At 45.3% G+C, this 23,015-nt stretch overlaps 1 protein-coding gene across 1 annotated transcript in view; it reads left to right on the top strand.

Moving 5' to 3' along the window:
• The window catches only part of SUCLG2 (succinate-CoA ligase GDP-forming subunit beta), a 197,488-nt gene that overhangs the window by 102,891 nt on the left and 71,582 nt on the right, over positions 1 to 23,015 (top strand). Inside the window, exon 9 of the mRNA XM_044302167.1 lies at positions 10,487 to 10,629. Coding sequence (XP_044158102.1) covers positions 10,487 to 10,629 — 143 coding nt within the window. The remainder of the gene's footprint in view (positions 1 to 10,486; positions 10,630 to 23,015) is intronic.

Raw genomic sequence — 23,015 nt, 5'->3', positions numbered from 1 at the left:
GAATTTTACCTCCTTTTCTTCACACTAATAGAGCTTTCATTTGGTGGTATTTTATTGCTGCTGACATTTTTACTTTTTTTGTTATTAATCGAAATGTAACGATTTTTTTGCAAAAAAATGACATTTTTCACTTTCAGCTGTAAAATTTTGCAAAAAAAACGACATCCATATATAAATTTTTCGCTAAATTTATTGTTCTACATGTCTTTGATAATAAAAAAAATATGTTTGGCCAAAAAAAAAAATGGTTTGGGTAAAAGTTATAGCGTTTACAAACTATGGTACAAAAATGTGAATTTCCGCTTTTTGAAGCAGCTCTGACTTTCTGAGCACCTGTCATGTTTCCTGAGGTTCTACAATGCCCAAACAGTAGAAAAACCCCACAAATGACCCCATTTCGGAAAGTAGACACCCTAAGGTATTCGCTGATGGGCATAGTGAGTTCATAGAACTTTTTATTTTTTGTCACAAGTTAGCGGAAAATGATGATTTTTTTTTTTTTTCTCTTTTTTCCTTACAAAGTCTCATATTCCACTTACTTGCGACAAAAAATAAAAAATTCTAGGAACTCGCCATGCCCCTCACGGAATACCTTGGGGTGTCTTCTTTCCAAAATGGGGTCACTTGTGGCGTAGTTATACTGCCCTGGCAATTTAGGGGCCCAAATGTGTGAGAAGTACTTTGCAATCAAAATGTGTAAAAAATGACCGGTGAAATCCGAAAGGTGCACTTTGGAATGTGTGCCCCTTTGCCCACCTTGGCAGCAAAAAAGTGTGACACATCTGGTATCGCCGTACTCAGGAGAAGTTGAGCAATGTGTTTTGGGGTGTCATTTTACATATACCCATGCTGGGTGAGAGAAATATCTCGGCAAAAGACAACTTTTCCAATTTTTTTTATACAAAGTTTGCATTTGACCAAGATATTTTTCTCACCCAGCATGCGTATATGTAAAATGACACCCCAAAACACATTCCCCAACTTCTCCTGAGTACGGCGATACCAGATGTGTCACACTTTTTTGCAGCCTAGATGCGCAAAGGTGCCCAAATTCCTTTTAGGAGGGCATTTTTAGACATTTGGATCCCAGACTTCTTCTCACACTTTCGGGCCCCTAAAAAGCCAGGGCAGTATAAATACCCCACATGTGACCCCATTTTGGAAAGAAGACACCCCAAGGTATTCCGTGAGGGGCATGGCGAGTTCATAGAAATTTTTTATTTTTTGCATAAGTTAGCGGATATTGATTTTTTTTTTTGTTTTTTTCTCACAAAGTCTCACTTTCCGCTAACTTAGGACAAAAATTTCAATCTTTCATGGACTCAATATGCCCCTCAGCGAATACCTTGGGGTGTCTTCTTTCCGAAATGGGGTCACATGTGGGGTATTTATACTGCCCTGGCTTTTTAGGGGCCCTAAAGCGTGAGAAGAAGTCTGGAATATAAATGTCTAAAAATGTTTACGCATTTGGATTCCGTGAGGGGTATGGTGAGTTCATGTGAGATTTTATTTTTTGACACAAGTTAGTGGAATATGAGACTTAGTAAGAAAAAACAAAAACAAACAAAAAATTTCCGCTAACTTGGGCCAAAAAAATGTCTGAATGGAGCCTTACAGGGGGGGGGGGGGGGGGGGGGGGGGGGTGATCAATGACAGGGGTTTGATCAATGACAGGGGGGTGATCACCCATATAGACTCCCGGATCACCCCCCTGTCATTGATCACCCCCCTGTAAGGCTCCATTCAGACGTCCGTATGATTTTTACGGATCCATGGATCGGATCCGCAAAACACATGCGGACGTCTGAATGGAGCCTTACAGGGGGGTGATCAATGACAGGGGGGTGATCACCCATATAGACTCCCTGATCACCCCCCTGTCATTGATCACCCCCCTGTAAGGCTCCATTCAAACGTCCGTATGATTTTTACGGATCCATGGATACATGGATCGGATCCGCAAAACACATGCGGATGTCTGAATGGAGTCTTACAGGGGGGTTATCAATGACGGGGTGATCAGGGTGATCACCCCCCCTGTAAGGCTCCCTTCACACGTCCGTATGATTTTTACGGATCCATGGATACATGGATCGGATCCGCAAAACACATGCGGACGTCTGAATGGAGCCTTACAGGGGGGTTATCAATGACAGGGGGTGATCAGGATGATCACCCCCGTGTCACTGATCACCCCCCCTGTAAGGCTCCATTCAGACGTCCGTATGATTTTTACGGATCCATGGATACATGGATCGGATCCGCAAAACACATCCGGACGTCTGAATGGAGCCTTACAGGGGGGTGATCAATGACAGGGGGTGATCAGGGAGTGTATATGGGTGATCACCCGCCTGTTATTGATCACCCCCCTGTAAGGCTCCATTCAGACGTCCGCATGTGTTTTGCGGATCCGATCCATGTATCCATGGATCCGTAAAAATCATACGGACGTCTGAATGGAGCCTTACAGGGGGGTGATCAATGACAGGGGGGTGATCAATGACAGGGGGTGATCAGGGAGTGTATATGGGTGATCACCCGCCTGTAAGGCTCCATTCAGACGTCCGCATGTGTTTTGCGGATCCGATCCATGGATCCGTAAAAATCATACGGACGTCTGAACGGAGCCTGACAGGGGGGTGATCAATGACAGGGGGGTGATCAATGACAGGGGGGTGATCAATGACAGGGGGGTGATCAATGACAGGGGGGGTGATCAATGACAGGGGGGGTGATCAATGACAGGGGGGGTGATCAATGACAGGGGGGGTGATCAATGACAGGGGGGTGATCAATGACAGGGGGGTGATCAGGGAGTTTATATGGGGTGATCATGGATGATCAGGGGTTCATAAAGGGTTAATAAGTGACGGGGGGGGGGGGGGTGTAGTGTAGTGTAGTGTTTTGTGGTACTTTACACAGCTACCTGAGTCCTCTGGTGGTCGATCCAAACAAAAGGGACCACCAGAGGACCACGTAGGAGGTATATTAGACGCGGTTATCAAAACAGCGTCTAATATACCTGTTAGGGGTTAAAAAAATCTGATCTCCAGCCTGCCAGCGAGCGATCGCCGCTGGCAGGCTGGAGATCCACTCGCTTACCTTCCGTTCCTGTGTGCGCGCGTTCACAGGAAATCCCGGCCCTCGCGAGATGACGCGTATATGCGTCGTCGTGCGCAGGGCTGCCGCCTCCGGTCCGCACATCTGCGTTAGGCGGTCCGGAGGCGGTTAAAGGGGTTTTGTCACTTCAGCAAGTGGCATTTATCATGTAGAGAAAGTTTATACGAGACACTTAGTAATGTATTGTGATTGTCCATATTGCTTCCTTCTCTGGCTGGATTCATTTTTCCATCACATTATACACTGTTTGTTTCCATAGTTATGACCATCCTGCAATCCTGCCGCGGTGGTCGCGCTTGCACACTATAGGAAAAAGTGCCAGCCCCTCTGGCGGCCGAGACCATGGCAGCGCACATAGGCTGGTGCTTTTTCCTATAGCATGCAAGCACGACCACCACTGATGGATTGCAGGGTGGACGTAACCATGGAAATGAGCAGTGTATAATGTAATGGAAAAATGAATGAAGCCAGCAAAGGAGGCAATATGGACAATCACAATACATTGCCTTCTGTTAACTTTCTCTACAGAATAAAGGCTATATGCTGAAGTGACAGAACCCCTTTTTAGCCCCCCCCCCTCAATCAATCTATCAATCTGCATTCAACACCCCATAATGAGAAAGTGAAAACAATTTTAGAAACTTTTGTAAATTTATTAAAAAGGAAGAGCTAAAATTTCTCATGGACGTAAGTATTCAGTGCCTTTTTACTAGGGCACTTTTGAAATTTGCCTCTGGGGGGTCCTGATCATCTTTGAGATGTTTCTGCACCTTGATTGGAGTCACCTGTGCTAAATTCAGTTGATTGGCCATGATTTTGTAAGACAGAGCCCTGTCTGTATAAGGTCTCACAGCTGACGATGCATATCAGAGCAAAAACCAAGCCATCAGGAAGAAAGAACTGCCTGTAGAGCTCAGAGACAGGATTGTGTGGTGGCACAGATCTGGAGAAGGGGACAGAAACATTTCTGCTGTGCTGAAAGATCCCAGGAACACAGTGGCCTCCATAATTCTTAAATGGAAGAAGTTTGGAACAACCAGGACTCTTCCTAGAACTGGCCACCCCACCAAAGTAAGTAGTGGAGAAAAAGTGCCTTGGTAAGAGAGGTGATCAAGAAGCCAATGGTCATTCTGGCTGAGCTCCAAAGATCCTGTGTGCAGATGGGAGAAACTTCCAGAAGGTTCACCATCACTGCAGCACTCCACCAGTCTGGGCTTTAAGACATAGTGGACATGAAGAAGCATGGAGTGGCCCTGACTTAAACCCAATCTAACATCTCTGGAGAGACCTGAAAATGACTCTCCACCAACGGTCCCCATTCAGCCTGACAGAGCTTGAGAAGATCTGCAGAGAAGAATGGCAGAAAGTCCCCAAATCCAGATGTTGAAACCTTGTGGCATCATCCCCAAGAAGACTGGAGGCTGTAATCACTGCCAACGGGGCTTCAACTAAGTACTGAGTAAAAGGTCTAAATACGTATGCAAGATTTTAGTTTTTACTTTTTAATGAATTAGCAAAGATTTACAATATTCTGTTCTCACTTTTTCATTATGGAGTATTGAGAGCAGAATGATGGGGGTCTTATGACTTTCTGAATGCATTATGTACCACGTATCAGTACATGTATATAAGGTGCATACATTACATTACTTATCCTGTACTGATCCTAAATTACATCCTGTCTTATACCCCAGAGCTGCACTCACTATTCTGCTAGTGGGGTCCCTGTGTACATACATTACATTACTTATCCTGTACTGATCCAGAGTTACATTCTATATTATACCCTAGAGCTGCGCTCGCTATTCTGCTAGTGGGGTCCCTGTGTATATACATTGCATTACTTATCCTGCACTGATCCTGAGTTACATCCTGTATTATACTCCAGAGCTGCACTCACTATTCTGCTGGTGGAGTCACTGTGTACATACATTACATTACTTATCCTGTACTGATCCTGAGTTACATCCTGTATTATACTCCAGAGCTGCACTCACTATTCTGCGTGTTATTAAAAGTAGAATTAAGACGGCACTTTTTAGAGCGTACCTTAGCAGAACAAGCTTTGTGCAAATCCTGAACAGGCAGGCAATATTGTAGACTCTAGCTCAGGATCATGAATACAGCTCTTGGCTATAATACAGACTGTAATGAAGCTGAATTAGTGGCTGTACTCCAGGTTGGCCTGTAATAAATCTAGAAGAAGGGATACTTATGGATTAAGAGAGTTGCCTGTTATTTTTTATAGTGTGTGTGTGTGTGTGTGTGTGTGTGTGTGTATATGTGTGTGTGTGTATGTGTATATGTGTATATTTATATATATATATATATATATATATATATATTGGTGCAGATTGAAGGACGAGGACTGTCTGCTGTATATGCGAGTCTTGCAGTCTTTAAGTGGTCAATAACTGATCTCTGCTTCCCATGATGCATTAGTTATTGTTATTTTATATTTGTGTAATATTGTTATTATTTGACAATTCAGTTGTTTAATAAACCGTTAAAAAGAAAAAATCCTGTGAAAACTGTAATCGCCGCTCTCAGGCGACTCCCTAATAGTTGTGGTGGAAGCTGCAAATTACTGTCATAAGCTTGGATCCTAAGCCAGGCTTCCCACTCACCAGGCGGTAGTAAAAACTGTGCGAGGAATCGCCGCGCAGGTTATTGTGATTCTACCTGGAGAGTCCTCTGCACATGAATTTATACCGGAGCCATTTCATATACATCAAACGCCAAAGGAGATGACAGGCACGGTCAGGGAGGATGGGGGGACGCCTCCATAAACTCTGGATGAGTCAATTATAATGGAAGCCGGCAATGCTAAAACTAATTACCGATATTGATATGGCTGCCAAGGAGGACGACAGACGTGGAAACAGGCCCCTGAGTTATGGAGGTCCTGGTGCAGCAGCCTAATTGGTGCAGTTGTAGTCGTTACACCCCCTACTGTCCAAGCCCTGATTAAAAAGTGGGGTAAATGACCCTTCTCAGCTTAGTCTCAGCTGCTTGCATAGAAACAGAACTTTACAGTAACCCCCAATTTATCGTTGAGGGGTCCTTCATTGGTTCTGATGCTGTCATTTGCGTTTAAAGAGGACCCGTCCCCCCACCTGACATGTCAGATTTAGTAATTACTTGCATCCCCCATGTAATAACAATTCTGGAGCATCTGTTCTTATTCCTGCTAGAAGTTTACAAATAAATTGCCGGCAATCTGCAGGAAAGGTGCTGCCCGGTGTTACCAGTAGTGGGTGTGTCTGACTCTGTCCAATCAGTGCTGCTGGTCTCATGCTGTGCGGAGACACACCCCCAAATGGTAACACTCGTCTGCACCTTTACTGCAAGCTGCTTGCAATTCATTCATAAATTTGCTAGTAGAAATAATAGAGGAATGCCACAACATAGTCCTAAAAAGAGACAGTTCATCACCATTACAGATCATCTTCAGGATATTGATAGCCTCTCCTTAGGACATCATATCGGTGGGGGGTCTGACTGCACCACGATCAGTTGTTTGATAGGGCACAGTGCTCATGCAGCCTCTGCATTTTGTACATGGGTCCATCTACCCGCAAGTCTCCCTTCTTAGTGGTGATGGTGCAGGGTGCGGCTGCTGCAAAACCCTGCACCACCACCACCACTTAGTAGACGGAGGTGCAGGGTTTTGCAGCCGCCGCACCCTGCACCATCACCACTAAGAAGGGAGCCTTGCAGGTAGATGGACCCATGTACAAAATGCAGAGGCTGCATGAGCAGGAAACTATGAAGACGCTGCGGCCGGGTGTGAGCGGTGGACCCCCACCTATCTTGGACATAGGCCATCAATATTCTGAACCTGGAAGACTCCTTTAACTTTGCTATATTTAAGAGAAGCATTCTGCATCCTGTGGTCCCCCATAACTTTTGTGAAATGCCCAGCAAGCATGGCTGGGAGTTGTAGTTTACCGATAGCTGACAACGATTGGGGATTTGGAGTAAATGGCAATGCCTAGGGCAGTGGTGGGCAACCTTATTAGTAAAATGAGCCAAATATCGACAAAACAGCGATTTTTATTTTTTTGAGAGCCAAATTTTTTAAACTTCAAATATATAGGACGGTACATTGTTATTTACTTCATAAGGGTATTCCTAACTATCTGAACATACCTTTCTCAATCCTCGACACTACATCTTGTTTCACTCCACAACGTTTTACCCTATAAGACGCACATAGGTTTTAGAGGAGGACAATATGGAAAAAAATATTTTTCATTACACCTCAGGTCAGACCACTAATCAGAACCTCAATGTTTGAAATCTCTTTTTATTAGACAAGCAAAGAAATATCACCAAATCGCATGTAGCGCAGTACAGCGGGTGACACATCACAATCAAATCTAGTCATAGATCATCGAAGGCATAGCCTAACAATACAGGTTAGGATGTGACAACCACTCAGCTAGGGCAAGGGGCCCTTAAAGTGGTTGATCTTACAAAACAAATGCGGGTAACATTAGATACATAACAGTAAGGGGAGGGGAGGTGGGATGGGGATAACAGCCCTAACAGTGTGTCAACCCAAGGTGCAGTTAGGGTCCCGCTCAGGAATGTCTATATAACTAAGACTAGTTATATTTATCTAAGGTTATATATATTTATCTATAACCTGGCACAAACAGGTTTTGACTATATCAATGGAGACAACTACAGGGGAGGATAGGAGGCGTGCCGAAAAGAAGGAATGTAATGAAATAAAAAGAAATAAAATAAATTAAAAAAAATTTAAAAAAAAGGGGGTTCTGAATATTGATTGAAAGAAGTGACCGTCTTCCCATATCCTTAATCAGAGTCCCACTGTTGAGCGTTGAGAAGGTTTGTCCTATAATCTAACCACGGTTGCCAGATCTGTAAAAATCTATTTCTGCTATGGTATGTCCAGCCTATCAGTTCCTCCATCTGGCATATCTGTTGGACCCTACTCCGCCACATCTTCAGTGTTGGTGGGTCAACTGATCTCCATTTTACTGGGATTAAGAGCTTTGCGGCCATAAGCAGATGCGTGGCCAAGTTCTTTTTTTCCGGGGCGAAAATCTGGGGTAGGGATCCAGAGTAGTACTAAATCTGCATAACCTCCAGCAAAGCCTCTTCAGGATTTGACAACAGGAGCAGTAAATCATCAGGAGCAGTAAATCTGCCTAGTTTCACTCCTTTGATCGTGGGGGATTGGCGGAACTTAAGAAGAAGCGTCTCTAGGGTGAGTACAAACAAGGTGGGGGATAATGGGCATCCTTGACGAGTACCGTTTCTAATTTGGAAGGCGTTCGATAGGGTGCCGTTGACTAGTACTCTCGCAGATGGTGCAGAGTATAGAGTATAGATAGCTCTGATGAGGCCTTCAGGGAAGCCAAAGGCTTGTAGTACTTTCTCCATATAGGCCCAGCTAACCCTATCGAACGCCTTCTCCGCATCTGTGCCCAGGAGTACAAGAGGGGACTTAGATTTGATGGCGTGGGTGATCGCATGTATGACTCTACTGATATTATGCCTACCCTCTCTACCTGCAACGAAACCTACCTGTTCTTCACCCACAAGCCCAGGGAGCAACCCTGACATCCTGCTGTTAAGCAGTTTAGCCCACCACTTCAAATCGGTGTTCAGCAGTGAAATCGGCCTGTAACTTCCACATGCTTCCTTATCCTTCCCTTCTTTATGGATAATCGTTATGCGCGCTTCCTAGGCTTGTGGGGTCAGAGAGCCACCTGTAAGGAGGAGATTGCATGCCGTGACAAAATGTGGGACTAAAATATCTTTATACTTTTTGTAATATGAGCTTGGAAAACCGTCAGGTCCGGGACTCCTGCCTGAAGGGATAGACATTAGAACCTTTTCTACCTCTTCCGTTGTAAACGGTTGAAGCAGCTGATGTATATCGACCTCAGAAATTCTTGGGATGTTAATAGAGCTAAGGAACTCCGACGTGCGTGTCTCGATTTGCTGGCTGGTGAGGGGTATTGGGAGATTATACAGATTTGAATAAAAGGAGCAAAACTTCTGAGCTATCGCTTGAGTATTAATAAGTCGGGGGCCTGAGGCTGATTTGATGGCTTGAATAAAGGATTTATTTCTTTGGTTCTTAATAAGGTTGGAGACTAACTTAGAACCCCTATTCCCATGAAGGTATTGTTTGAAGCGCAATACGAACATTCAAAAAGTCAGTGACCTTATGCCACAAGCACTTAAGCAGAACCTCAATGTTAATAAGACCTCCCTGAGATCAGATGTCAGCTCAGACCCCAAAGTAAATGACCCCCTCAATCAGACCTCAGATAAGAGCCCCATGCCTCTCATCATCCCCATTATCAACCATGATGCCTCTCATCATCACCATTATCATCCATGATGCCTCTCATCATCCATGATGCCTCTCATATCCCCCATTATGATTCTCATCACCTCATTGCCTCAGATCAGCCCCAAGTTTCATAAAATAAAAAAGCACTAACCTCTCCGGCTCCTGGATGCCGCTGCTTCTCACCACCCGCGCTCTGTGTTCCTCTTGCTGTCGGCTGTGCTGTGAACTGGCGTGCACAGAGTGACGTCACAGAGCGCCTCACACTGTGCGCAGCCCTGCACAGCCTACAACCGAGGACCAGGAAGCGGTGAGAACAGAGCCTTCACCGCTTCCTGGTCTTCACCCTCCTACCTATTTTTGCTACGGGCAACGAAAATGCTATCGCACTGTACATGTGAGCCCGCACCTGGAAGAGCCAATATCAGGGGGCTAAAGAGCCGCATGTGGCTCTAGAGCCGCAGGTTGCTGACCACTGGCCTAGGGGAAACCGAGGAGGACACGTGGACAACATACAACTCCATACGGATGGCACCCGCTCAAAGCTCCACTGCGGTTTCATATACTGCAACATTGGATGTTTGGAAGTGAAAATCTTCCCCAGATCTGCACAGATACCTTACCTTCTTTCCCAATATCTGCTTGCTGTGAGTGAATGGAAACATATCCTAATTGTGTCCAACTGACACAGGTCCACATCCGTTCATGTGCCTCCATCAGCAGGACATCATGGCGAGGTATCAGACTCTGGAATAAAGCAAGAATGGTCCCATTCACTGACACAAAGCAGATTAAGCAGAGATTATTAAAACGATAAAGAATTGAATATTTAAAAAAAAATTTTTCCTTGGTCCATGGATTGATTTTATAGATCCCGGATTCCAGACCTTGGTATCATCATCCTCTGTTCACGGTTATGATAAGCGGCCAAAGGGGCAGTATTTTTGGGGCATGTACTGTTTTTTGAAGTGTAATTGTTGACTATTTCCGGTGTAATTTGCTTCCTTGATTTCCCTTTTTCTTCTTCAGTGAACGGGGCCGGTCTTGCCATGGCTACCTGTGACATCATTGACCTCCACGGGGGAAAACCTGCAAACTTCCTCGATCTTGGAGGTGGTGTGAAGGAGTCTCAGGTCTATCAGGCCTTCAAGCTGCTCACTGCAGACCCCAAGGTAACATCATGAATTGCGCTAATCTCACACTGCGTTTTCAATGCCCATTTGATGTATGCACTGCAAAAGCTTCCGATGCATATTAAACCTATCCATAGGCCCCCTTCACACAGTGGAGGCCAGAAGCGTGTCCTGCTGACATACTCTACGCAGCAAATGCAGTGTCAAGGAGCATCCAGTAGGGTAGGACCACGCTTAGTGTAAATGCTGAGGATTCTCCACGATGCAACTCTGGGCAGAAAATCTGCAGCATTTACAGTACAAGCGAAGTGCATGAGAGCCGAAAAACCCACCGTATAAGCTCACCTACACTACGCTTCAGGCTTTCCATGCGCAGCATGTACATTTATGCTGTGGGTTTATGGCTGATCTTGTTGCAGTCCCAAAGATTGCCGGGCCGCCATTGAACTGCTGAATTTTTTTCTGTCATGCTGCTGCCGTCTTGTAGCTCAGCGATTGCAGTGCTGCGCAGTGTTCATTGGTCTCGCAGCGGTTGCGGTGGGCAAGATCGCGGTGTAGACTCAGCCTTAGGGATCATGCACACGGCCGGGGCCGTTCTGTGCATTGGTTTGCGGTCCCCAATGCACAGGCAATATCTGTGCAGATGGCTCCAGACCCATTCAACTTGAATGGGTCCGTGATCCGTCCGCACCGCTAAAAAGTAGAACATGAGGGGCGCAGTTTCTGTATGAAAGCAGCCATGTTTTTGTAATCTCATACAGGCCCATTTATCGGTCATTATTCTCTTTGACCCCAAACCTTTTTTTTTTTCCTTCATCTTCCACAATGAGTAAACTTTATTGCAACCGATTCTAATCTTATTTTACTTTATCAGTTTGGATTTTTACACTTTGGGCTTTTTTTTTTATGCAAAGTTAAAAATAATATCCCTGATGTTTAGTGACTCCCGAGAATCCAGAACCCAGCCATGCCATGTAGTGATCTGCCGTACGTGCTGCCTGGGATTCTAGATCATACCTGTAATTGGTCCCAGCGTGCGGTGTAATTGATTAGGAGTACTGTACAGATAAATCATCTCGCCGAGCTACACAAAATATTTAAAATTCCTCTAATTAGTGGCCCGTCTATGCAGAAAACTGGAATTTACAGGGCGTCCTATGACTTGCAGTTGTCGTGTGATTAATGGCGCGCGGTGTGCGGAGTTTACTTGGCTGGAGGTTTATGAAGGTGAATTGCTGTCTGTGCGTGTTATACGACATGACCTAGGTGACCGGTATCCTATATCTGTCCACAGTAAACCATACTGAGCTACCATTGCCTATTGTATTGCCTAGTTAATTCCTACCTCCCATGGAAGTGAGTGGATGAATAGAGAGAGGCAGGCGCATGCGCAGCGGCTGTTCCGTCCCTTCTCAGGGGTGTCCCCACCAAAGACATTTCCTGCCAGGCGAGTCAGGGGGGACACCAGTTCTGGAGAAAGGTGCTGGTCCCAGAGGTTGGGGACTAGAAGATATCAGAGATTTCTAGCATATCCTATGGATATGTCATAAATCCCTTTTGCATCCCTTGCTCGATTTTTGTATTGTAAGCATCAATAACGCCACATATTATACCAAAAGGGGTTCTCTCACCTCGGACATTGGTGGCATATCGCTAGGTTATGCCACCAGTGGCAGAGAGGTGCGGGATCCACCTCTCGGAGCCATTCCCATCTCAAGAAAAGGACCCCCAGAGTGAACAAAGAGCAGTCACACATGCATGGCCGCCATCCATTTATTGCTGTGGGACTCCTGCAAATATTTTTGGAACCCCAACAGAAACGGATGGAGAGCACGCCTCCTTTTTTTGAGAAATGAATGGAGGGTGGCCACGCATACATGGTGTGCTCTCCTTCACTTTTGGGGGCCCGTTCTGGAGATAAATGCAGGCCCCAGAGATGAAATCCGCACCTATTTGACATTAGTGGCGTATCCTAGTGCAATGCTACCATTGTCTGAGAGGATAAAACTCTGTTAAAGAGGATCCCCGTCCCTCCCGCCTTTTATTTCTTCTATGGTTATAATGGAAGTCAGCCCCACATTCACTGACTTTTTAGTGAAAGTGGGACCTAAGCCAATGTAGAGCTGCAGTGTAAAGCATGGCAAAAGGGACAGAGGCAGAGAGAGCAGGACATTATCAGAAATCAGGAGGTGGATTTTTAAAGAATTTGTTGAAGAGTTCGTAAGGGTAATATTTTATGGCTGTAAGATTAAAGACGATGTTTTAATAGTAAGTATTCTCCCCCACCACCCCCTTTTTGGAGCTCATAAAGCTTCCTCCGGTGTTAAAGGGGTATTCTGGTTGTTTGACCTAATCCCCTATCCACAGATAGATCGGTGGAGGTAATACCGCTGGAACACCCATGATCCTGAGAATGGGGGCTCCGTACCACCAGCGGGCCCCCCGGAAACGAGAATGGAGTGACCAGTCAGGCATATGCACGACCGCTCCATTCATTTCTATGAGAATTCCGTAGCTATCTCCGGAACTCCCATAGAAATCAATGGAGCATGTGCCACCATCCCCTCCGTTCATTGCAGGGGGTATGGGGCCCCCGTTCTCGTGATCGGTGCGGGTCCCAGCCTGGCTGATCGAATATTTGGCCTACAGCTATCTAAGGCAATTAGATTATATAATGATTATAATATAGCGGAGTAATGTAGTCTGTCCACAATCAATATCAAATTCTTCCAAGCTGAACCAGAGCTGCAGTCGTCGTGCATCAGGCTTTTAATCCTTGAGGGGTTAACTTTTTTTTTTTGCTTTTATTTTATTTTTTTTGCTTTTCCAAAAGAGCCTGTTTTGTTTCCTGTCGTCTCTGTAGGTTATGTCTTGTGGTCTAATCCCTAGAAATCCAGAGTCCCTGCTATCTTCAGCTAATGGAATTATATCTCCTGAATCCCCGTACCGGCGGCGCGGTGTCGGAGCCTGCCCGGCCCTGGTGTTCCTGTCAGACATCTTCCTGTGTCTGTGAATTCTCTGCATTATCTACAGCAAGCACGGGTGACATCCGGCGAGAGGCGAGGGCTCCGCCTGGGGCTCTCCTGCCTCCCTAAGGCTCTCTCGCGCTCTCCGCAGGTTAATTATTTCATTTTCAGCTTATCAGGGAGTTGCTTTCTCTCCCTCCTTATTAATCGTTATCACAGGCGATGCACCTTTCCCCGTCTTCCCTCCTCAATTAAAACAAAGACAAAATTGTTTCTGAGCAAACATCTGTGGCTGCGTCGGAATAATTGGAGACCTTACCGTACTTCTGTAAACAGCCTGTAATTAACACATTTAAAAGTTGAACTCGTTAGACAGAAGGTTAAACGCACTTATTGAATTTTTCCCGCTTGCCGCGAGCTGCTAATATAACACTCGTGGGTTTGATGAACAACAACAAAAAAAGAAAACCTCCCACAAAGTCCTAAACAGTCGTCATTTAGGCGCGACTTGGGACTGGTGAAAGGTACCTAGATTAGACATCTACTGTAGACGCTACACTTGCCGTAAAGTGAGACTGCCTCTTTAAGGGGGTTATGTCACCAGGAAATGATGGGTGGGCCTCCCGCTCTCTGAGAGCCCGCCGATCCTGAGAATGAATCGGATGCAGCACTGGCTTAGCACCAAAATCCATCTCTGATCTCATCAGAGGCTCAGATTGCTGCTCTGTCCCTCCACGGTGCTTTACACTGCCGCTCTGCATGTTGAGACTGGTTGCGAAGTTTAAGCACGTGCTCACCAGGAAGTCAGTCAAGACTTCCTGTAAGGGTAGAATTATTTCACACATATAGCATACGTGCACAAGGCTCATGGTTGGATCCTGGAGATCTGCATTTAACCAACAGTCCAGGCTAATGGGGCCAATAAAAAAAATAAATGGGGTGGAATTAGCATTCAAACTCAGGCAGTCACACCATGCACATTTTCAGCCAACCAAGGCCCCAATAAAAATCCAACCTGACAGATCAAATTTTTTACAGAAAATAGTCTGCTTTCTCGCATCGCCCAAAGCCTGAAATCAACCTTTTTGACTCGCTATTATATTATGTAAATGGATATCTTAAAGGGGTTGTCCAAGATTTTGTAATTTATGGCCTGGTCTCCGCATAGCCCATCAATATCGAAATTCTGAACAACTTATTTTCTAGGTTTTCCTAGATTTATCTACTAATTACCTATCCTCTGTATAGTCCATCAGTATGTGATTGGTGGGAGTCCGACACCCGGGATCCCCGATGATCAGCTGTTTAAGAAGGCACTGGCGCTCTCAGTACTGCCGCGACCTTCTCGCAGCTTGTACTACGCCAATGACGACGCTTTTATTGGTCACATAGCCAATACGCAGCTGAGCTGCAATACCAAGCACAGCCACTATACAATGTACGGCGCTGTGCTTGGTGAGCTGAGAGAAGGCAAGCGCTGATGCCTTCTCAAACAGCTGATCGGACCCCCACTGATCAGATACTGATGACCCATCCAGAGGATAGATCAGTATACAAGTCTCAGAAAACCATTTTAAGTCTCTGTATGCACTAAAAACATGGCCCTGTTATAACATATCTGACAGATCCCATATGATTTATCATTGGGCCAATGTCTTTTCTGGGAAGTACAGAGCACATATACTGGCCATCAAAAAAGACAGAAACCTGACGGAACGGACCCCATCAGAGGGGTGAACAGAACCTAAAGCTGGCCATGCTTTTAAGATCAGCTGACGGCCATCTTTCGGCATACACATGTGCAATCAGCCAAGTATATGTGTATTCTGAATTGGGAGAGGGGAGTAAGCCTCTTCAAGTCCCCTCAGGGTCTGACTTACCTCCCCCAACATCTGCTGCTGAAGTAGAATCAAGAGGCCCCAATACACAGTAGATAGTCAGATGGTCTGGTGAGTTTGCCAATCATTAGGGATCATTAGAGTCCCACGACTTTGGGGAATACAGGCCGTGTCTCCCGGACCGTCTGCAGCTCCCCTGACCCGAACTGACTGCATCGTAATGATTTATGATGGTAAGTTCTTGTCTGATCGCGACTCCATGGTGCTGTACTCACATCATCACGAATACAGTACAAGAACTGACTGTCATAAATCACTATGATGCAGTCAGATCAGAAGATGCGGCCGACACGTGGCCCGTGTTTCCCTGACAGAATACGGCCATGTGATTCGGCCCTCATTCTAATGACTATGACCAGTTTAACGCCGGCGAGGGGATCGTTGTGAAATTATTATCGTTGCAATAAAACAGGTAAAATATTAGATTAAATAATAATTTTTGCTTTGTAATTCCATGAGCCAGCCATCACCATCATTTACCAGCGGTCCCAACATTCCTTACTTGTTTCCCTGACGCTATAATCGCGTATCGTGAATTTTTTTTATTATCTTTTGTGTCTTTTTAATTCGCCTATAACTTTTAAAGGTATTTACTTAAATCATTTCAGTCTTTTTTCTCTGTACATACAAGCTGTAATAATCCCAATCTCCCGTGCTCTTCCTTCTCATGCACCTTCCATTTCGTGTTCGGGTCTGTAATCGATATCGCGCGCTGTAATTTTTTCCTACACGTTCCTCCGGATCCGCCATGTGTTACCGTCCTGCCTGCAGATCCACATAGGTTGTCTGATTCGTTGTACCGTTTCCACCGGGGAACTGCAACCCATTATTGTACTTGCTGCATTTAATCTCCTTAAAACCTGTTTTTTTTCCTTTTTCTCCATCCCTCAATTTTCTTCTTTCTTTCGTCTCTGAGCATTTGGCTATGATTTAATTTGCTCCCTTCGCTTGTTACAAAGTAGAGCCTTCAGATGGTGTGTGGGTAGCTCGTAACACTTTGAAATAACGTTAGTTAATCCGTCTTTTATTTTAAATTGGAGCAAAATAATGGCTTTTCTCAAAACTGTAATGCGAATTAAGCTTGAAGTCGGGTCAAGAGGCTCCGCGTGAGCTGTATTAGCCTTTTCATGCCCCCCCCCCATCCTACAGCTCTTTTTCCTATTCAAGGGATTACTTGGCGTAACCTGTGTTAACAATCTATTGTGCACATGTATCGTAGATTAGTTATGGTATATTAGCTTAGGGCCATAAACACAAGGGGGGTCATTTATTAAGACCGATTTTTTTTTAGACGCTGGTCTTAATAAAGCCGCTGCGCTGGCAGTGAATCCGCCGGAGTTTTGTAGAGGTGCCGGCCTCTATATAACTTTGGCGGATCCTCCGCCAGTTCTAAATGTAGGACAGCTTCCTTGAGGCCCCTCCCCTTCCCCGCCACGCCCACTACCGTAGCGCTGCAATCTGCACCTGAAATACGCCTTATATAGGCAGATGTCAGGTTAATAAATGACCCCCCCCCCCCCCAAAAAAAAAAATCTATGTGAGCCAAACCTGTCATCGGCCAACAATCTGATGTGTACTGGGCCTCCCAGCTCTCCTCTGACAGCATTTGTCTGGTTAGGCCTCATGCACACCACCGTTGTTTTGGTCCACATCCGAGCCGCAGTTTTTGCTGAACTGAGCATGTGCGTCCACTTCAGCGATAAGGAAAGTAAAAAATTGGAAAAAAAAAAACAGCAGGTGGCGCTATACAGATACCTTTTATCGAATAACTCAGCTACTATACAAAAATTTTAATTACATGCAATTACAAAAGTATTCAGATCCAGGTGCTGGTTTGAAAACTGCAGAATATTTTTCATGGGGTAACCCCTTTTAATTTCTGCACTGCATCTCAGTCTCAGCTGCATATTTTGATATTTTGGATGGCATTTGGTAACGGCTCATTCACTTTGATGGTGCTATAATAAATCTGCATAATTCAATAGTTTGTCCAGCTACCCTTCAGCAATTGTCCCATCGGATGGCATAGAGTCGCCATAGGACTGCTGCAGAGAGTGGCTTCAGCGCTGGAGGATGTGGCACAGCCATATTTTATGTAGTCACCTTTTTTATTTTATACATTTTTTTGAATAGGAGTCATATGTAATACTATATTGCCCTCTGCTTCTTCACGACATAACAGCTGATCTCTGGAGGGCTCCGCTCCTGGATCCGTGGTCATCGGATAATCTCCACCTTCACTCCAGGGTTCCTGAGGATTGGGTGGAGTCCCTCCATGTTCTTCCTCCTGAGGTCCTGTAAAAGGAATACAGACCAGTTATAAAGCCTATATACCCTTCTGTTTGATCCCCTTTTTAATGAGCTGCACATTATACTATATTACCATAAATCTGCACCCAGAACAACATGTTTTTTTTTTTGCTGGGCATGCGTTGGCATCCAGCCAAAACGAGTGGTGTATATTCATCGCTCAGTTCTACAAAGCTAGAAAGTTATTATGGGAAGGATTTCATAGTCTTTGATGTATGTCTCAGAGGGGACAAACACTCTCTCTCTTATTTTAGGGTATATGTTCCTCCGTGGTGAAAACGCTGTGGATTTTCCACATCTGACCTCATCGAAATCTGTAGAGGCCTAATCCCCACCAAATTATGATGGCGTGGAAGTGCTGCGGATTTCGCCCTCTGCCTTGCAAAGGTTGCCGCTGATATCTTGAATCTAAATTAAGATGCTGCAAATTTAAAATGAAAAAATCCCATCTATGTGGCTGCTGCTGTACATGCAAATGGCGCAGCAGCAAATCGGTGTTGGCACTTCGTGGGCACATACCCTCAATCAAGAAGCTCTACAAAATGCATTCATATAAAACTTTGCTCCTTTAAAATATTGACAGAAGACTCTCGTGACAGCAATTGTTCTAACAACTTAGAACTCCAGCCTTGCACTCTCTTTCCCGATTGGCCAACGACTCTCTCTCTCCAGATCCTTACATACACGTCCATGCTCAACTACTGCCAGACACTTCCCTCTCCCTGAGAACAAAGCAGTTGGGCATGTTGAGATGCATGAAGGAAGCTCTCATCCAAACTCACTCCTCTGTGCCCTGCACTCTCATCCGTATGGTGGAGAGCGCGTTTGGCTCTGCTGCTCCTGCCTCACCAACCGGTGGCCAGCCGCTTCTGCTGAATTCAGCGCCCCATTGAAGCACTGTACGGAGATGTACAGCATTATCGAAGTGCTCTACGGGAATTTCCAGCGTGACGTGGGCGCTAGCAAGCACAAGGGGGTCCAGGCTTACCGCGGCTCCTGTGCCAAGAGGTTCCTGATTATTCAGAATTTTTGTCAGCATGGACATTTCTGCATATAGATAGTTGTTGACCTAGGACAAGTACTCTGCCCTTAAGAGGATGCATTTTTTTTACTACAGTCACCGTCCTGGGATGGGCTATCTACTAGAGTGTGCATACTGTATGTAGATGGATACTAAATAAAATCGGGAAGCCTCTTTAAATTCTATTAAAGGCATCGCTCGATTTCTATGATTTCTTTCTGTTTAGAAAAGACTCGAGAATAAGCAGATTACGGAATCCGCAGCGATCAGCTGTAATCTGCAGAGGGGAGCGGGATCTGATTGCAAGTTTTGAATACAGCACCACCCCTGGAGATACGAAGAACTGCAAACATTGCATTAAAAATAATGGGTTGCACGGCCGCGCTGGGTCCTCCAGAGAGAGAGACGCTCTTTGTAGCACCCGCGCCTCTGAACAGGAAGGAACAGAGATCCAGTTTCACATATACATAATAATATCCCCAAAATTAGCAATTAGATGGCGTTTAATGGGCATCTGAAAATAAATTTGTTAGCCAAATACCGCCTTAAGTGAATCTGTCGAACCCCATGGACGTCCTCTGCTTGGTCAGAATTCGATCACCCACCTGCGTTCCTTGACCGAGGCTGCAGCTTCTCTTGGTTCAGGAAAGGGAACAAAAAAAGCCCAAGAAATCAATTATTTGATTGTTAAAAAGTGGCTAAGAGGGCAAAGTCAAAATCGCATGTTTTGAAAGTTGAATAAGTGATACCCGGCAGAAATGAAGAGGGGGGGGGGGGGGGAGAGAGGAAGTAGTTTACAGTTCTGAAATCAGAAAGTGTGACTTCGCTTTGGTGCTACATAAAAAGAACAAATTAGCGTTTAGTTGGAAAGTCGTAGGAACCTTATCAGAACAGTTTGGTTGCTGCCGCTCCCTAGAGCTTTTCTCGTCTGACTGCTGATTGAGTATATGCTCTCTGGATTGTGAAGGATTTTTCTTTAATCAGGACTTGCATGGGAGCACACACTGTTCTGTCTAGAGGAAAGCAAATAATCACCCTCCTAATGCAGGTGGGACTTGTCGTGGTTTCAGGCTCTGCGTCTGCATATTCTGTCGTCTTTTATTGTGAGCATCTTAAAAGAGAATAAATCCCGCACAGCAAAGCAAAAAGTTCTGCTGATGGTCCTCATAGGTTTGGTCAATGTCTATGGTGGTCCCTAGAAAAGAATTTCATGACCCCCTTCACTTCTCCTCAGTGCCATTCAATGACAGCTACACCCGTACCAGCAAACTAGAGTGCCAGTTGTTTGGCTGGACTCTCCCAAAAACTAGACCACTAACATGGTGAAGTTACGAGAAGGAGCGGTCTCCTACGGTTTGGGGGCATTCCTGGTCAGAATGTGAGCAAGGTAATGATGGCTGTCTGATATAGCAACCACCGTGCTGTCTGGCTTCTGGGAATATTGTGGAATGGATGAGAAGACTGTTGTAGAGGTATTTGCACGGAGCTGAAGGACCGAGTGTGCCATTGTACAGCCTCCACACACTCAATTGTGCAAAGTACAAGAGGCCTATAGTCTCAGAACGGTGGCTCAGGTGATTAGTACTGGGATTAAATCCGACCAAGAGCAAGAGCTCTCTGTGGTTTGCTTGAGTTTCCTTCCACCGGGTTCTCCGGTTTTCTTCTACAGTCCAAGGACATACTGATAGGGAATTTTGACTGAGCCCCACTGGGAACAGTGCGTGAGGACTGCATCTGTAAAGCACTGTGGACTTCTTCTCAGGATGGGTCATCAATATTGGATCAGCAGGGGTTCAATTCCCTTCCTCCCTGCTAGCTCAGGGATCAGCAACCTCCAGCACAACCTCCCAGAATACTTCAATCACTTCTGTGAGAGTTAGAAGAACGGCTGAACGTTTGCATGCTGGGAGTTGTAGTTTCACAGCAGCTGGAGTGCTGAAGGTTGCTGATCCTTGTGCCAGCTGTTTTCCACAGCCTCCTTTCAGCTTACCAAGCACAGCGCCACCCATTGATTAGTAGGTGTGCTTGGTATTGCAGCACAGCCCGATTCACTTTAATGGGAGTGAGCTGCACCCCGGTTACGTGATCAATGAACGTGACGTCACAGGCCTAGGAAGAAGCGGTGGCCCTCACCGGAGTGCCATCTTCAGGGGTGCCAGTAGTCACCTTGTCAATCCAATATTGATAACCTATCCTGAGGGTAGACAATCAGTATCAAAATCTTAGACAGCCCCATTGGGCCCAAGACTGAATTTGCCCTGAACATTGAGGAAGAATGGGGACAATAAGTTTTGACATCTCACTCTTTTTCTCTTTCTCTTTACCTTATTCAGATTTTTATAAAAATGTAGGTTGACCGCCACAGACCTATACGGCGCTGAATTTCAGGAACTGCTTTCACGGTTGCTGTTGTTTATAGGGGGAAGTCTGTTACTTGGAGACGTTTGTATGCTGATCAGTGAAGTAATTCGATCATTCGACATATTTTGTTACATCTACGGCCAGCTTGGGAATGCAGACCCCGATTGGCATCACTTTGTGGTTACGGCGCATATGTTCATCACTACAGCGGATCCTTCTCACAAGGACAGTGATCTGACTGTTTGACGTTCTGAAGCTGCTCAGATGGCATCAGTTACAGAGCGAGATTTGTGTTCAGTATTCATACCGCAGCCCAATTTAATGCGGATTATGTTTGTCACAATAATTTGTATGCTTTCCCAGTCTCCTGGAGGTGGTGTTACAAACTGTTAATTATCTTTTATTGTACTAATCACGTTTTTTTAACGAGCCGCCATAGTCACGTGCTGCTGGCTTTGCATATGGAAATTAAATAGTTGTACAAGGACAATAAAACCACCTGATATTAGATCCCTTTAGGAAGCAGTTCTCAACAATTGGGGTGTTTTATTTATTAATTTTTTTTGTTTGTTTCTTTGTTTTGTTTTTCTCTTTGCATACTGCATGTTCTTGATTTACACTAGCTCCAATTTCATTCACAAATCTAGTCATGAGCCAAGTACAATTTCCACCAGCATAGTTATGGGGAAGTGCTCTCGTCCACATACTGTACTAGGGAATGTGGACAGCAAGCTATATATGCACCCTTTTTATTTATTTTTATATTTTTTTTGCCAGTTCGAAAAAAAAAGCTACGTCCTTCAGATGGTATATTGAAAAAAGGGACCATGTGATGTTGCCAAGAAAATCTTCAGGCTTCAACATAAGAAACTCCCGCCGCGACAATAAAGAGGTTGAGCCAATCCCCTTTTTTTTAAGAAATACTGTAGTAATCCAAAGAGACCTCTCTGCCAGATGGGTCGGAGGTCCCTAACTTTTAGGAAAATGACCACTTCCAATTCCCAAATGGGGGCTCGCAAGGTGCCAGATCCAGAAATGAGAATAAAAGGGAGCACAGGGGTCCTGTTACCGCTGTGCAGTAATTTAAAGATGCCATTTTCCCGAAAGGTAAGGGCCACTGGAAGCCCTCGGCTAGACAACATGTAGGACATATGCTATGTACAAGTTGTATCTGTCAGCTAAGGGTGCACTCACATCACCGTTTAGCTTTCCGTTCTCCTAATCCGTCAGAAGGAGAGAGAGGAAAAAAAGAAAAACTGGATCCAGTAAAAAAACGGATCCTCCTGCCTCAGTTGTCATCCGTTTGAGCCATTTCTGTCTGAGATCCGTTTCTTACCAGGGAAAAAAACTGCACGCAGTACTTTTGTTTCCATCTTAAAAAACGGATCTCAGATGGAAATGTCTCAAATGGATGACAACTGATGCAACAGGATCTGTTTTTTTTTACTGGATCCACATTTTGCGGACCGCACATTGCCGACACTCTCATAGAAAATGCCCTTTCTTGTCCGCAATTGCGGACAAGAATAGGACATGTTCTATTTTTTTGCGGATCCGAACAGCACATTCCGACCCCATTGAAAATGAATGGGTCTGCACCTGTTCCGCAAAATTGCGGAACGGATGCGGACCCGTTTTGCAGACGTGTGAATGGACCCTAACTGATGCAACAGGATCCATTTTTTTTTTTTTTTACAGGATCCTTTTTTTCTCTCCCCCTCTCCCCCCCTCTCTCCCCCTCTCTCCCCCTCTCTCCCCCTCTCTCCCCCTCTCTCCCCCTCTCTCCCCCTCTCTCCCCCTCTCTCCCCCTCTCTCCCCCTCTCTCCCCCTCTCTCCCCCTCTCTCCCCCTCTCTCCCCCTCTCTCCCTC

The sequence above is a fragment of the Bufo gargarizans genome, chromosome 7, assembly GCF_014858855.1.
Source record: "Bufo gargarizans isolate SCDJY-AF-19 chromosome 7, ASM1485885v1, whole genome shotgun sequence".
Taxonomy (NCBI): Eukaryota; Metazoa; Chordata; class Amphibia; order Anura; family Bufonidae; genus Bufo; species Bufo gargarizans.
Note: the sequence above shows the minus strand (reverse complement) of the source record. Positions and strands in the feature narration are given on the sequence as shown.